The sequence below is a fragment of the Scomber japonicus genome, chromosome 12 (assembly GCF_027409825.1).
Source record: "Scomber japonicus isolate fScoJap1 chromosome 12, fScoJap1.pri, whole genome shotgun sequence".
NCBI lineage: Eukaryota > Metazoa > Chordata > Actinopteri > Scombriformes > Scombridae > Scomber > Scomber japonicus.
In genome coordinates, this window is record NC_070589.1 from 20238757 (window position 1) to 20253467 (window position 14711).

Genomic DNA, 14711 nt, shown 5'->3' on the forward strand with positions numbered 1-14711 from the left:
TCATGGTATTATTATTCAATTTGGTTAGTAACAGTTTAAGCAAGATATTAAATTCAAAAAGTTACAGCTCTATCCCTCCACCATGTTAAACCATTACCAACATTCTGAATTTACACAAAAAGATCATTTTAAACTATAAAATGTAGATAATAACTACTAATCAAATCATGTCAATCATCTTAATAATCATTGATAAAATACCACAAAAATAAATATCTGACAATATAATTTAGTGCTTTAACATCAAGATTTTTAAACAATACATGCCCAAAAAGTGGTGTCCAGATAGTATGTATGTATTATATGCTCAGTGGTGATAACACATTCAGCCACAGCTGCCATTCACTCACTAACACTGTAACAGGTAAACCACATGAGAGCCGTTGTTTTAAAGTCAGGTACTCAAGTATAAAAAGACAAAGTGCCTGCAGACATGACACCAGACTATACACCAACTGTCTAGGCCTTGTGCCAAGTCTCAGAGAACTGGGAGGGTATAAAAAGGTGTCAGAGTCTCCCCTACAGTGCGCAGTGATAGGAGTGAGAGGATGACAGCTTGATGAATGTCTTGTTATGAGGGGCTGCTGCATGTGAGGCGAGCCCGAAGATGTCCAGGTTATGAATGGACTAGTCAATGAGCTAGAACATAAATGGCCTTTGGTCATAATTTCTTAGTGCCAGGGAGATGCCTTGTGAGATGTCCCGCTGTCACACTGCTCACTGGAGAAGATACATCACTCTATTTGGCTCTCTCTCATATTTCTCGAGTGGTTTTCTTTATCTTTGCTCTTTTCCGTCTTTCTTATTAGCATAGCTGACCTATCACACGCTGGTGCTGAGTCATTATTAGGTATTAGCATTTTCAATTACCCCACACCTCCCATCTCTGCCAACCTGTCTCCTCTGTGAGGCAGACGCTTCACAGCAGGGTAAAAGCAACAAAATGCTAATTTTCTGGTTATAAGAAGCTAGCTACATCTGAGCTCCACTTGAAAAACAAAACAAAACAGGCTAATTAACAATTCAGTGAAAGAAGTTGGAAAAGCAAACACCACTTCTAATGTCCCATGGTTCATTTGGAACTTTATTTCAGCTATATGGTTGTTTTAAAAGCACTTATTAGCAATACAGACTGAACAGTTGTCATGATACATGTCGTACTGCATGTCAAACATTCATGCCAAAGAAAATACTACTGATACATTTCCAACAGGGACAGTTACGAAATAAAGTACAAAATAGGCTTTTTCATAACAACCATTAACAAGACAACACTACCATAAAGCGTATTAGTGCTTCTAGCTTTAAGTGTTATCATGATCAGTGAAAAGAGTCGCAACTGTACGGCAAACAAAAAAAAAAAAAGTTGCTTTCAGTCCTTAAAAGGACAAAAATAAAGTAAAGAGATGCTTGTATGCGGTTGCAAAATTCCCACATAGCGGAGCGAGCTGGCTACCTAGCCAAGTCTCTACATGGGCAACTGCCTTTTAAAAGAGGTAAGGCAAGTTCTGTCTTAAAAACCATTAGCTTTCCTCCCAAACAACCATTGGTGAAAAGATACTCAACATTTTTACCAACAAAATGTATTTTTTTCTGTTTCATAAATGAACAAGTTAGGCTTTCAGAGACCTATTTCAGAGAAAAAAAATGCTTCTACTGATGATTGCTAGAAAGCTATTGCAAAACAAACAAAAAGAAGCAAACAAAAAAACATCACAAATGTATCTCAACTGTAATATTAAAGCAGTGTTTTAGAGATTTTGAGGCTACATATTAGGAAGGCAGTGATACCTATAAATCCTATTTTTTTGGGCAGCAATACAAAATAATTTAATCTACATTTTTCATCTTAGTGTTCTAATAGATTGTACTCTCTAGCTCAATAAATGCAGATTTGAGAAAGGAAATACACTTTAATAAAAAAGTAATACAAGATAAAGAGCACCTTATCCCCATACAAGTTATTTAACAAGTAGATTTTTGGAAGCAAATGGCACAGTCATAAATGGTAGAGTTGCTAATTGAATAGTAGTTTTTTTTTTGTCAGACAATACCACCAAGTCTTGTAACAGTTTTACATCAAGTAGTGACGAGATACTCATAAATGTTTGCATCTTGTGGGTTTGTGTGTACAACGAATAGGTCAAACAGGCTGATCACTGGACAGAAGCTGAATCAGTGTTGACCAGTGGCTCTGGTATCCGCAGCCAAAAAAAAGGTGTTGCGACACCGCTGTTGTTCTCTTTACAGCTTGGTAAACAGAGTAAGGGTGTGGCGTGCTACCTGGCAGTCAGACTACTCTTATCTTTGTTTTATCGCTGAGCTGAAGTGGACTTCCAAAGTCAGTGCGGAAAAGCACTTTTACCCTGACTCAGGGTTTTTCTTATCCCACCTCAGGACATGTGCTAGTGCAAAACTGCCAACATCTGGTCTTCTACTGCAAGGACAGTCGGTATATAGCGTGTCACAACAGCCAAGCTGAACACTGACATGAAGCTCAAACACTCACCTTTAAGTTGTGCATACAGTAATGTGTCACAAACTTGCCATACTGTCATGAAAAAATTAAGAATTTTGAATTCACAACAGCAGCTTTCGATACCATTACACTTGCATAAGGATTTACAATTACAATAAAACGTGACTGCAGCAGGCATTAGAGGGCCTGCAGCACATGTAAGAGAACTTTACAACAATGGTAACAGATCTGATCTCACACTTGTGATTTTTCTCAGTGATTCCAGGGTGAGATCCAGAGATGGGATTTGTCCTTTAAGTTCATATCCAAGACTGTGAGTCTGAAGAGACCACCTCCGACTCAAAGAGAGGAAAGAAGTTTCACATATCAAGTAAAAACACAGAAAGCGGTACAGAAAGGAGGTTAAGGAGGAGATGGTGGAAAAGAGGCAGAAAGTGAATAAACACAACGAGAAAAAGGCGATGTCCGTGAAGCGAGCATCTTTCCGGTTGCAGTTAGGACACACGATGACAGAACCGCACAAGTGACAATAGTCCACTCATATTTTTTCCTTGTTTTGCAGAAAATTCCATTTGAGCACAATCAAACCATTAAGAGAGCATTTGTTGTGTAGAATAAGACATCTGAAGACGCCCTTGGGCTGGCTGACTCGGGTGCTGTGAGGATGGTCGAGCAGCAGCAGCAGCTGGTGTGGTTGTGGCATTGCGAGCGTGGTCAGGGTGGTCTTAAAGAGAGCGAGGGAGAGAAAGAAAAAGAAAAGAGTCTTTGGGGGGCTCTAGTAGAGGAGGATGCGGCGCTCGATGGCCTTGCGGCAGATGGGGCACTCGCTCATTCGATCCCCGCACAGCTGGCAGGTGCCGTGGCCGCACATGAAGATCATGTTCTTCAGCCGGTCCAGGCATACCGGACACATGGTCTGGAGACAGACAAAGACAAGTATCACAGTTCATATGTTTTGTTGTGGTGAAATCATTTTAACTTTCAGAGAATCAGTAACTGAGCCAAGCCCTGGGTGAAACATTTATGATGCAGACATCCATTTGATTACACAATGTTTTACAGCAGGGGTCATCACTATCCAGTTCAGTTTTATTTCTTCCTTGGTAGTTCATGAGTCACGCCTGCTTTGAGTCTATGTAAAACAATTGGTGTATTCAGCTCAGCCACAGTGTGACATATACAGTAACAGTAAGTAAAAGTTGGGACACACCTACTTATTCAAGACTCTCTACACTACACTACACTACACTATTTTATACATTGTAGAGCAATACTGGAGACATCAGAAATATATAAAAACATAAGGAAATAAGTAATAATAAAAAGAAGTATTAAACTAAAATGTTCCATATTTTAGATTTACTCAAAGTATCCACTGTTTGCCTTGATGACAACTTTCTCAAAATGGCCAATAACAAGCTTCATGAGGTCATCACCTGGAACAGTTTTCAATTAACAGGTGTGGCATGTTAAAAGTTCATCGGTGGACCTCTCAACTGTGTAAAGAGAAACTAAGGTTCATCATTCCTTTAAGACACAAATATCAATCTGGAAATTTCATTAACTCTTTAAGTTTCTTCAAGTGCAGTCATAAAAACATCAAAGAGTATGATGAAACTGGCACTCATGAATATCGCCACAGGTAAGGAAGACTAAGAGTTATGTCTGCTGCAGAAGATAAATTAATTAGAGTTATCAGCCTCCGAAATCACCAATTAACAGCATCTCAGATTGAGAAGCAGACACATCTCAACATCAGCTGTTCAGAGGAGACTGCGTGAATCAGACCTTCATGGTCCGATTCCTGCAAAGAAATCATTACTGAGGCAGACCAATGAGAAGAAGAGAAACACAAGGACTGGAAATTAGATCAGTGAAAATCTGTATCAGTACTTTAATGAGTCTAATGAGCCCAGATTGAGATTGAGCAGGTGAGTCCAAACTTTTGACTTGTACTGTACACGTTAGTATCGGTACGACTTATTACTAAAGCAGCTAATGCAGTTCTTTGTGTCGTCTTAGGATTTACTGTCAGTAGGGCTCAAATTATTTGTCCATTAATTAATTAGTTGATTAAACAAATATTAATTGGTGATAATTTAATAATGGAATAATCATTTAAGTCATTTACTGGTTAAAGTGTCTAATATTTGCGCATTTGCTGCTTTTATCATTTCTACATCCTCAAAAATTCATCGTCAAAAGAAAATTCTACACAACCTGGTTTGGGCTGATGGTCATTTTTCAATATATTCTGCCATTTTCTTAATAAAACAATGAATCAAAATCAATTTCAAACAAAAGTACTTTTTAGTTGCGGCCATGAATCTCAGAATTAAGGTTTAAAGATATTTACTAATACACACTTTGCACCATGATGCTTTAATATTTGTACTTGTCGATGCTTATTGACTTTAAATGGGAGTAAACATTCTGTATCTCGAAGGCTGCTGTAAAATGTTGGTGGATGCAACAACATTTTCACTCTCCCTTTACCTGAGGAGAGGATTATCAGGTACTGAGGGAACATCGACCGGTCGAAACCTGGTCTACGGTTCAGTTTGTGCTTACCTGCTCCTTGATGTCCTGAAGCTGTTGCTGTAGTTTCTGTACATCAGCGTTGACGTTAGTGTTGTCTTTGTCTCTCTGCAGAGCTGGAATGTTTCCGCTAGCTGTTTGGACACGATATATAACAACACAATAACAGATTGAGGAGGAAAAAACAAATGTGTTTACCAAGTTAGAGACTAAATAACAGTTTGCATCAGTGGCCGCATCAGACTTCCCCCTCCTTAAAATGACACAATTTACTGCCAGTAAACAACAAATGCAGCCACATTAATATTCCCAGTCTGAATAAAGCTGGGAGTCCTATTATATTTTAGAGCAAGAATTACAAACACATGCAGTCTGAATTTTATTATGTTTGGCAGATTGAACTTGGGCTCTAGCAGTCTATGCTGGCATTGAACTCACTTTTTAAACGACTTGATTGCTGAAAAGCATACGTTTTTGTAATTATTTAAAATATAAACTGGCACAGGACAAAACATCATGCAACATTTTTTGGCATCTAACGATCCGCAGGATACGTAATGATATGGGTGGAAAAGTGCCTGAATGGATCATTTGAGCACTAAACAAGAATTAGCTGGATTGAGGCCCTGCTGAGGACTCTGGCTCTTACTAGCTGCTTGTCACAGCCAAACATCTGCCAGAAATAGCGAGTACTGGTGTGATTCTTGGCATATGCATCATGTATATGTATATATATCAGCATCTACTGATTATGGTGCATGTATCGCTGAAAGAAAATGATGGTTTTAAGAGGAGGGGAGAGGGGCGAGGGCAGCACTCTGAGGAGCTCTTTGGAAAAAGGGCTCTGATAGGGGAGGGGATCATGGAGGCATACTTACACCAACTTAGTGCCAGATTGTTGGGCTGGAGAAGATCCTGCGATCCCCCTGCCATAGTGTTAGAGCTCCCTGCTGGGAATAACCAGTCACATTATTATAGCAGGAGCCGTCCTCACCAGCTAAACAGTTGGCCTGAGGACCAAAAACTACTTACTACAGCCTCTAAGGGAGGTTCAAACAAAGAATTTGAAGAGGAAGCAAGTTGGAAAACAATGATCAGGCAAAGAAAGAGAAATAAGAGTCTCATCTATATATAGAATTGATAGTTAAAAGGCGTAGCGGCAAGTGATTCTTTCTCTTTTTGCCATCAGCCAATGATTAAGCATGAGGTTAAGAGTCTAAAGCCTGTGATCACTGCGTTAGATGTATATTAAAATCAACAGATGAATTTCGTGCATTAGATTTTTTTTTCATAAAAGACACCAACAGTCGGGATGAAGGGAAAGGAGATAAACAATAAATGCTGCCCCTTGCATGAGTGTATGTGTCTGGACCTGCATTGGTAACAACAGCGTAAGCAGAGTAAGCGGACACGAGGAGAAATTTTAAAATAATTAATTAAGGGCATCAAAAAATAAGTGAACTTACAACAGTTTCCCTTTTAACTCAACATAAAATGTGGAAAACATGATAGAAGTAACCATCGGTGAGACGCACCACTAAAAGAGGGACAATAAAACACTGTGTTTCACTTTGGAAACAAGAAGATGGATTAGGGATGCAACCAAAAATAAATCTATTAATACACTTCATTAGAAGCTTGTTACAATATATTGACTACATACAGGACCGCTGTAAATGAGCTGTTCTATCTTAAACATCTTATTAATCTAAAACTGATCAATATTCTTCAGAAATTGGTTATTAGGAAGATAATGCATGTAAGATAAAGACTATAGGTCCTTGCTTGCTTATTGCTTACACATAAATTTGCCCATTTTATGTGAATGTGATTAGTCAAACTTTTAGAGGCCACAGACACATGAATAAAGTAATCAGGTTGGCTGCATACTCTTTGATATTATTACATTATTCAGTGCGGTTCAGTAAAACTCATCTTGAAATGGCTTCTGAGATCCCACCTATAAATAGATTATGATATGATCTATTTGAAGCACAGAATCTTGTCTTAGGGAAAAGTAAAGTTTGTGGTGAATTTTAGACAGGGCAGCCGAACATCAGTGAGGCTGCTGTCCACTACAGTCAATATCTAAAAAGAGGCGAGTAAAAAAAATGTCAAGATGATTAAAATAGATGATTAAAGCAACAATAGCTGATTCAAATCTGACTAAATCTGTACAATTCTGGTGGATGGAAAACAGACAACAACAAAAAACAACATATCAGTGATGCAAACATAAGAATAAAAATGCATAAGCAAAGGCAGCAACAAAGCAAAGAAAGGGAATAAAAGGCTAAATCAGATATTTTTTTTATAAGAGTGGAGACTAAAAAGAAGAAAAAGGAAAGAAAGGAAGAAATAATAAAAAAAGGGGAATTAAAAGGGAACGTGTGAAAGATTCACTCACTAAGGTCATCATCATCATCATCATCATCATCATTCTCATCATCAGCGGCATCATCCTCCATACCTTTCCCTCCACAGCAAAGAACGAAGGGGGTGCGGCGTTCCACCACAGCCCGGCACTGTACGCACTTCTTCATGAGGCTGGCACAGTCTAGTGGAGAAGGAAACACACTGTTTAGACCTCAATGTCCACTCTATGTACAACACTGTGTTATTTTACACAAACAATACAACTAAAGTCAAATGTTGAAATGTGTTTGACTTACTCTCACAAGCGCACATGTGACCACAGGGCTGGAACAACACTGCTGCTTTTTTGTCAGAGCAGACTACACACTCCTCAATCTGTGGACAAATTAAAACAAGAGAAAAAAAAAAAAGGAGAATAAAAAGTGTCTATTCATTCTGCGTCATGTGTTTTTTTTATTTCTGAGTAGGTAAATAGATGGAGGTAACTTTGATACCTTTGTTCTTGACTGGACCTGATCTTTGCAGATGAGACACTTCTTGACACGTGGCGAGCAGAGGGAGCAGGTGGCGATGTGTCCGCAGGGCCCGAACAGAGTGTCTCTCTTCATGTCTGAACACACCATACACTCCTCCAAAGACTCGATGTTGCTGTTCAGAGACGGGCTGCGGGTGCCCACCTGGCCACTGGAACACAGAGGAAGAGAATAAAACCAGTGAGTGTGAGAACAGAGGAGATTATCGGTAAGAAAGGCTGACGGGGAACAAAGAAAATAGTGGGAGACGGAGAGACACGAAGAGGAACAGAGGGAGGAAAAGGTAAGAAAAGGAAACAAAAGCCCTACATGAAACATTTTTAGCAAAGAAAGGAAATCAATAGGATTGTCTGATGATATTCCTGAGATGGTGCTTGCTTTGGTTTTCCCTTTCAGGTGTTGTTACATTGTCTGTGGGTACATGAGCATACTTTTAAACACCTACTCCTGTAAGTCCCTTTTCATCCTTGTGTGTAACAAGGTTTTCTGGAGAGTTGGATGACAAAATTGATACACTTTTACATCCGTCTGTTAAATATGAAGCTGATGCCTTAAATATAAAACTGCAAGCACCTGTAAAAGGTCACAATTTAACACCCTGTATCTTGGCCAGGTGCAGTGTATTTCCAAACACTTCTTTGACACATAACTGATCATAAATCACAATCTGAACTTTGGTTTTTGTACAAGATATAACATGTTAATTAGGAGCTTTAAAGTTGCTGGAAGAGCTTAGCTGTTTCCCAATGTTTCTAGTCTTTATGTTAAGTCAAGCTAACCACCTCTTGGCTCAAGCCTTATATGTTACAAGCAGATAATGACAGTGGCATCAACATTCTACTCTAACTCTCAGCAAGACAGTTAATAATGTCAAACTACTCCTTTAAGAGACGTTTACCTGCTCTTCTCTTTGTGACATTTGGCCAGCGCCTTGCAGAGGCTGGGGTCAGGACACAGGTCGAGAGGGGACTGGCCCTTCTTGTTACGAATGGTCAAGTCTGCTCCGTTGGCAGCCAGGAAGCAGGCGATGGATGCAGCACTCTTCTTTTCTGCCCCCTGGGTGCCTAAGCCCATGATTAACTGCAGACAAATACACATAAACACATTAAAAATCTGAAGCATGTATTTAGACTTTTGACACAAAAGATAGTTCTCAAGTTGAAGCCAGTGAGAATACACACACTTGTACTCGCACCCCTAATATACAGGGTGACGTAGAGGACTCCTGATTTTAATATTATTCAGAGTTAAATTCATGTCCAAGTACTATCAGATCATCACTAATTAACCAATCAAAGACAGGCCTTAAGATGTCTCTTGGGCAATGTAACCCCTTCACCCCTGCTCAAAATCCCATTAACTGTCCCGTCTCTTTCCCTTATCCCGATTCCTCCGTGTAGCTGGCTCAACTCATCGCAGCTCTCTCTTTCTAGCAATTTGGGCTTTCCATGTCTGATCGTCTTCAACCAGTAGCTTTTACATCTCTGCTGATGGAGCCATCGGGCCGGCTAATTCAATTCTCATCTTGAAGGGTGGGGGGGGTGGGCTATGGGAGAGTGACCCAACTGCATATATCTCAATTAGGCCTGCTGTCTGTCTTTTCTGTTCTTCCGCTGGGGAACCAGATAGGGCAGAGAGGGGGATAGAAGATAGGAAGCGGAGACGGAGATGGTAAAGAAGCGGGAAAAAGACACAAGGTGACAGGTAAGGAAAGTCTGTCACTGCAGGTAGGCCCTCTAGCCTTAAACTCATCCCTGTAGGGATTTAGTGATGTGGTGTTAACATGGAGGGGGTTCTGGCCTGACATGCCCGCAGTGGCCTCTACAGAGGGATGAACTCATTCAGGCTGGTCAAGAGGTGGTAGCGAGCTGGTTGACTGCTCTGTGCTGGTGTCAGGCTGCTGTCTGAATGATGGGCTGAGGAGACTGGGCTGTGCAGTGATGCAGATGACGGGGACTGAGGAGCAGTGAGCTTGCTGTCTAAGTGTGATCTGTCATCATTTTTCACACACTGGGCAGTGGACCACATACTGATCTTCATACAGGTGTGTATGAAGTTCCTGCAGAATACTGACAAGACAACTCTGAAGACAACCTCCCAAAATCATGAACGCTAAATGTTGAACATGATTATATCTCTGATTGATGGTGACTGATGGTGACGCTGCTGAAAGAGACAAACATCCGATTGTTGACACAGAAAACAAGCAACATATTTATGAATGTAACTGCACACTGGACCTGATGCTTAAAAAAAAAAAGACAGAGATACAGTTCATATGAACTGGAGGCCTGGAGGTAATATGTCTTATAATATGTAATATGTATGATTATAATCATATAATAAATAATATTGATTTAGTGACTGAAGGAAAAAAATCCACCTTTGCTGTTTGTCAGAAGGGTCAAGTTGACTTACCCAATCATGATCCTTTTAGAGGAGAATAATTGGATTTTTATAAATGAACAGTATTGGTGATGACTTCAAACCCTCTTAATCACTCATTTTAGCTCCACTGTTGTACTCCAGCACAGACGTTACAGAGAAGGTTTATAATTCTACCTCACACACAGGGTTTATGTGTGAAAGTGGCTTAAACTATCCCTAAGTGTTAATATGTGTCTCTGTGTACCAGCCTTACAATATACTGCCAACTTGTCTTAAGTGTTTCTGGCCAATGTATGCTGAGTAAGTCTCAAGAGTCCCCTGTGATCCCGAATAGGAAAAAACAGTCACAAAATAAAGACGGAATGAGTAACACATCTTAAAGAGCCACGAGTGGTCGCAGATAGTCTCATCACATTTAGTTACAATTTCATCTAAAGTACTGTATTAGTGAGCCTGGGCGTCTCTGGCCAATTATATTTGGGAATACTCAATGAATATTATCAGCCCACCAGCATCAAATGCATTATCATAGCTTTTGAGTGTGCCGTTATAGCCATTTTTAATATAAGTCACATTTTCTCAGTTGATTCTTCAGTGTTGTACCAGAGTCAATTCAGTAAAGAACAGGGTTGTAAATGGAAAATGTCTATTTACTGTGTTCTTGGAGGGTTCCCAGGGCTCGACTTTGCTGACATCCTGCATATCTTGAAGTTGTCGCAGTTGGGACAATGTGTGGTGACGCAGTGCCTCGTGAAGTGGTGTGTCCCCGTCCTTGTCCTGCACATCAAGCTTGGCCTCTGCCCGCACCAGCAGCTGTTAAAAGAAGTACAAGTAAAAACAGTCACACAAACATGCAGCCAAGCAGAAACTCTTGCAACAATAGCTGAACAACTTTAATTTCATGTTACAATGCAGACAGCATAAGGCTGATTTCTAACACTGCTTCCAATGCTGTATGGATTGCATTTTTTTTCGAGACCACAAGATGGCAACGTGGCAATCTCAATCCAGCACTAAGCCAACTGACTCTAACCAAACTGCCTCAGAAAGCATTTTCCCTTCACATCATCAATCTGAAACCAGAACCTCAATTCATCTGCAGGACATCCACTGCTGCAAATTAAATATAGGGATGCATTATTGTTGTTTCCCTTTTGTGTATAGTCCAGAATGAAGAACTGATGAACAAATAACCATAGACAAGATCCTAAGTTAGTTGAAGAGGTGGAAAAGATGAAAATAAGAGAGAAAGATGACAAGATAGAAGAGTGATGACTAACCCGAACTATCTGGGTGTGTTGACGCTCAACTGCCAGGTGTAAGGCTGTCTGCTGGTTGACATTCTGGATGTCTAAACTGGCGCTGCCCTGCAAGTGGAACGAGAGTAGAGTAAATACACACCATAAAAACAGGAGCATTTTTTGATATTTTAACAAGAAATCATAATTACTCACACATACATTTTCAGATACAGATATGACAGACAAGTGATAAATGTAGACAAATATGACAAGATAAAATATACTTTATTGCCCCTTAGGGAATATTTTCTTGGGCTCAGCATCACTGCATCCAAAGCAAATACAAACAAACAAAAATAAAAATGTTGTTCAGCACATGAAAGATTTTAACAACCTCTCTGATTTTATGTGTCATGACACAAACTTCCTTCTTTCAACCCCGTCGACCAACAAAGTATCACCTCGGGGGCTGGGGGGAAAAAAAACGCATCCTACAATAACGCTGCATGTGATTGTCATTTCCAATTGCAAACACCTCAGCTGAGGAGATGTGGAGGGAAGATAAGCATTGTAATCAGGCAGTGTGTGAAATCCCCAAGTAATAAGACTGACTGACTGGCTGGCTGGCAGGCAGAGAATCTGCAGTGCACCTTGTAGTGTGGCGCAATTTCTGAATAGAAAGCTGAGCCATCACTGCGAACAAGCCCATTGCAGAGACTTCGGAAAAAAAGGCCGTCCCCTCTGAAAGGTAGCTAGCACATCAGACATTCACACATTGGGACATTGCAGCTACATTGCTGCCTTGCACCATATCCTAATTAACCCAGTTCCCGCTTGGTCAGGTGACTTTTGCTGTATACTCCTGTATGTGTCAGTCTTCAGGGAGCTAAAACTGCAATCTCAGAGGGGAAAAAGGAGCATGAACCTGTGATTGCAGGGAGGAGGATATAAGGCCCAGCAGAACTAAAGAATACCCCTGGAGGCCCTGTGAACCGTATGGATTCAATAAAAAAATGGCAGTTATAGCAGCAACCAGTCTATAGCGTGCTGGGTGCAGGGAGTGCAGTAGATGCTGTGTGTAGTCAGAAAGAGCCAGGAGTGCAGGATGGGCTGCTGCAGCTCTGCTACAGGCCAATAAAGTATGTGTGAATGTGGGAGTCTCTTATAGAGTATAAATAACTGCATTTGTTGTCCGGTTAAGTGATTAGACGTGTATTAAAAGAGCTATTTGCATGCTTCGGAGTGTTTGTGTGTTTGCCCGTGTTGTTACCTGGTGGACCAACAGCTCAGCCACCTCCACATGATTGTTGAGAGCAGCCAGATGCAATGCGGTGTAACCGTCATCCTTTTTCTCATCTACAATCCAGGGCCTTGGCAGTTTGGATAGCAGCACACGCATGGCACTGCAAAGAGAGCAAAAAGAGGGAGAGGAGTGAGTGTTTGATTGGATACGAGAAAAAGGTTGAGACAATACACTCAATTTGACAGAAGGTGTGAATTTGCAACGTAAAATGCCAAAATTCATCTATCTGTGACTAAATGTGTCACACATTGGATGATTGCTTGGGGCTAGACACAAGCCATTGTAAGCAAACATATCATAGGGTCTATACTGCTGATACACAGCATATTTCAATATACTTTTTTTCTTTTTACAGCAGGGCATATCCCATTTTCACACATGGGGACAAGAATACTAAATCAACTTAGGGAGGAGAAGCTTTCCCAAGCAGTGTACATCAGGCATTGAGCGGTACAAGTGCTGCATGTTATTTTTAAGTACCGTCCCCCAACCATCTCTTCAGTTAAAAAGAGAAGACACTTCTCCCTTGATGATGCGCAAATGCATCTATCATTGGGAGGCAAAATGGTAATTACACAAGATTTAGCTGCATTCACTCAGTTCTCCTCACGGGGAAGAAACAGACAGGGTGGGAAGGAGGAGGAAAAAAACATATTGTTTAAACAGTGCTGTTTAACAGAAGTGGCCTGGTGTGGTGAAGAGAGCCAGTCAGTTGTGTTGCATTGAAGGTCATTTAGAGGATGTGTGCCACAGATAGATGGGGCTGCAAAGGCAACTGTACAAGAGGAGGGCTGCAAAAGTGTCACAGTGTCACAGTGGGGATAAGGAGGGAAAGTCACTGTCACTCCCCCACAGCGTCACTGAAGAAAAGACACTGCAGTTTCAACATTAAAAAAGAAGACATAGATAGACATTATTTCCATTTATTACTAAATGCTAGGATGGCAAAAACGACAGCAGGGAAAAAATGAGGGAAAAAAAGAGGCTGATTTGCTGTAATAAAGTTCTAATTAGAAATAAATGGATGTGAGTTATCGCCCTGCATCCTATTACATTAACTATGTTTCATCGAAAGGCAGCTTTACTTTATGATTGGATTCATACATCTCTTTGCTCCTCTATCCCTACTATATTTGCTTTAGCTCATATGTAAACATCCAGGCATATGGTACATATGAACACTGAAATGAGACTCATTCCTGTTGTAGTGTATAAACAGTGCATCAATAAGAGATATGTGATGAGAAATAAGACAACAAACACAACTATTCAATTTGTGCAAATGCTATGGAATATGAAACAAGACACTTTAAAGCCATATCTCTGAACAGTTCTGGTATCTCATCTATAGCTGGGGGTACACACTGTACCTTCAATAACCATTAAAGCAGCAAAGCTGGAGGGAACACTTCTGACCTTGATTAACCCTGAATAATCATGCAGGGCATATCTTTGAACTGCGACAAAAGGAGGCAGGCGATTTAACTCTGTCTTGGATAAGGCAAAGCAGCTCCATGTGAGCACTGAAGTGTTTATGTCCACAGAAAGGAGGTAAATAGGCTCGGGAGCTGTGCAGGGAGGAAATAGGCTCCAGCACAAGGCAGGAGGGCCACATCCTGCACAATCAATGAAAAGCGTTAACTACTGAGACAGAGCAAAGAAAGAAATGCAAACGAACATGCTGGCAGACTTTTGCACTGAAGGTAATCAGGATGCTTGGTTCCCTGCAGGTTTTTGCTAAACCTACAGCTTGTCTCTCTCCTCCTGGAGTAATGAAAGAGAGCATCATCAGCACACCCTCTTGAGGAAAGCAGAGAAAGAGGGGCAGAGAGGCAGGGGGGCAGGCATTCCGC

At 40.7% G+C, this 14711-nt stretch overlaps 1 protein-coding gene across 3 annotated transcripts in view; it reads right to left on the bottom strand.

Annotated features, from left to right (window-relative positions):
• Positions 1 to 1063: 1063 nt before the first annotated feature.
• mib1 (MIB E3 ubiquitin protein ligase 1) overlaps positions 1064 to 14711 on the bottom strand; it is a 55391-nt gene continuing 41743 nt past the window's right edge. Inside the window, exons 13-22 of one of the 3 annotated variants that reach the window (XM_053329801.1) lie at positions 12826 to 12958; positions 11595 to 11681; positions 10969 to 11127; positions 8825 to 9006; positions 7888 to 8077; positions 7690 to 7768; positions 7488 to 7574; positions 5896 to 5964; positions 5051 to 5151; positions 1064 to 3395 (exon numbers count right to left, since the gene is read on the bottom strand). In XM_053329801.1, the coding sequence (XP_053185776.1) occupies positions 3255 to 3395; positions 5051 to 5151; positions 5896 to 5964; positions 7488 to 7574; positions 7690 to 7768; positions 7888 to 8077; positions 8825 to 9006; positions 10969 to 11127; positions 11595 to 11681; positions 12826 to 12958 (1228 nt within the window). In that variant the 3' untranslated portion in view covers positions 1064 to 3254. Of the gene's footprint in view, positions 3396 to 5050; positions 5152 to 5895; positions 5968 to 7424; positions 7575 to 7689; positions 7769 to 7887; positions 8078 to 8824; positions 9007 to 10968; positions 11128 to 11594; positions 11682 to 12825; positions 12959 to 14711 lie in introns of all 3 variants that reach the window. The other 2 variants (XM_053329800.1, XM_053329802.1) reach the window with 2 other exon arrangements.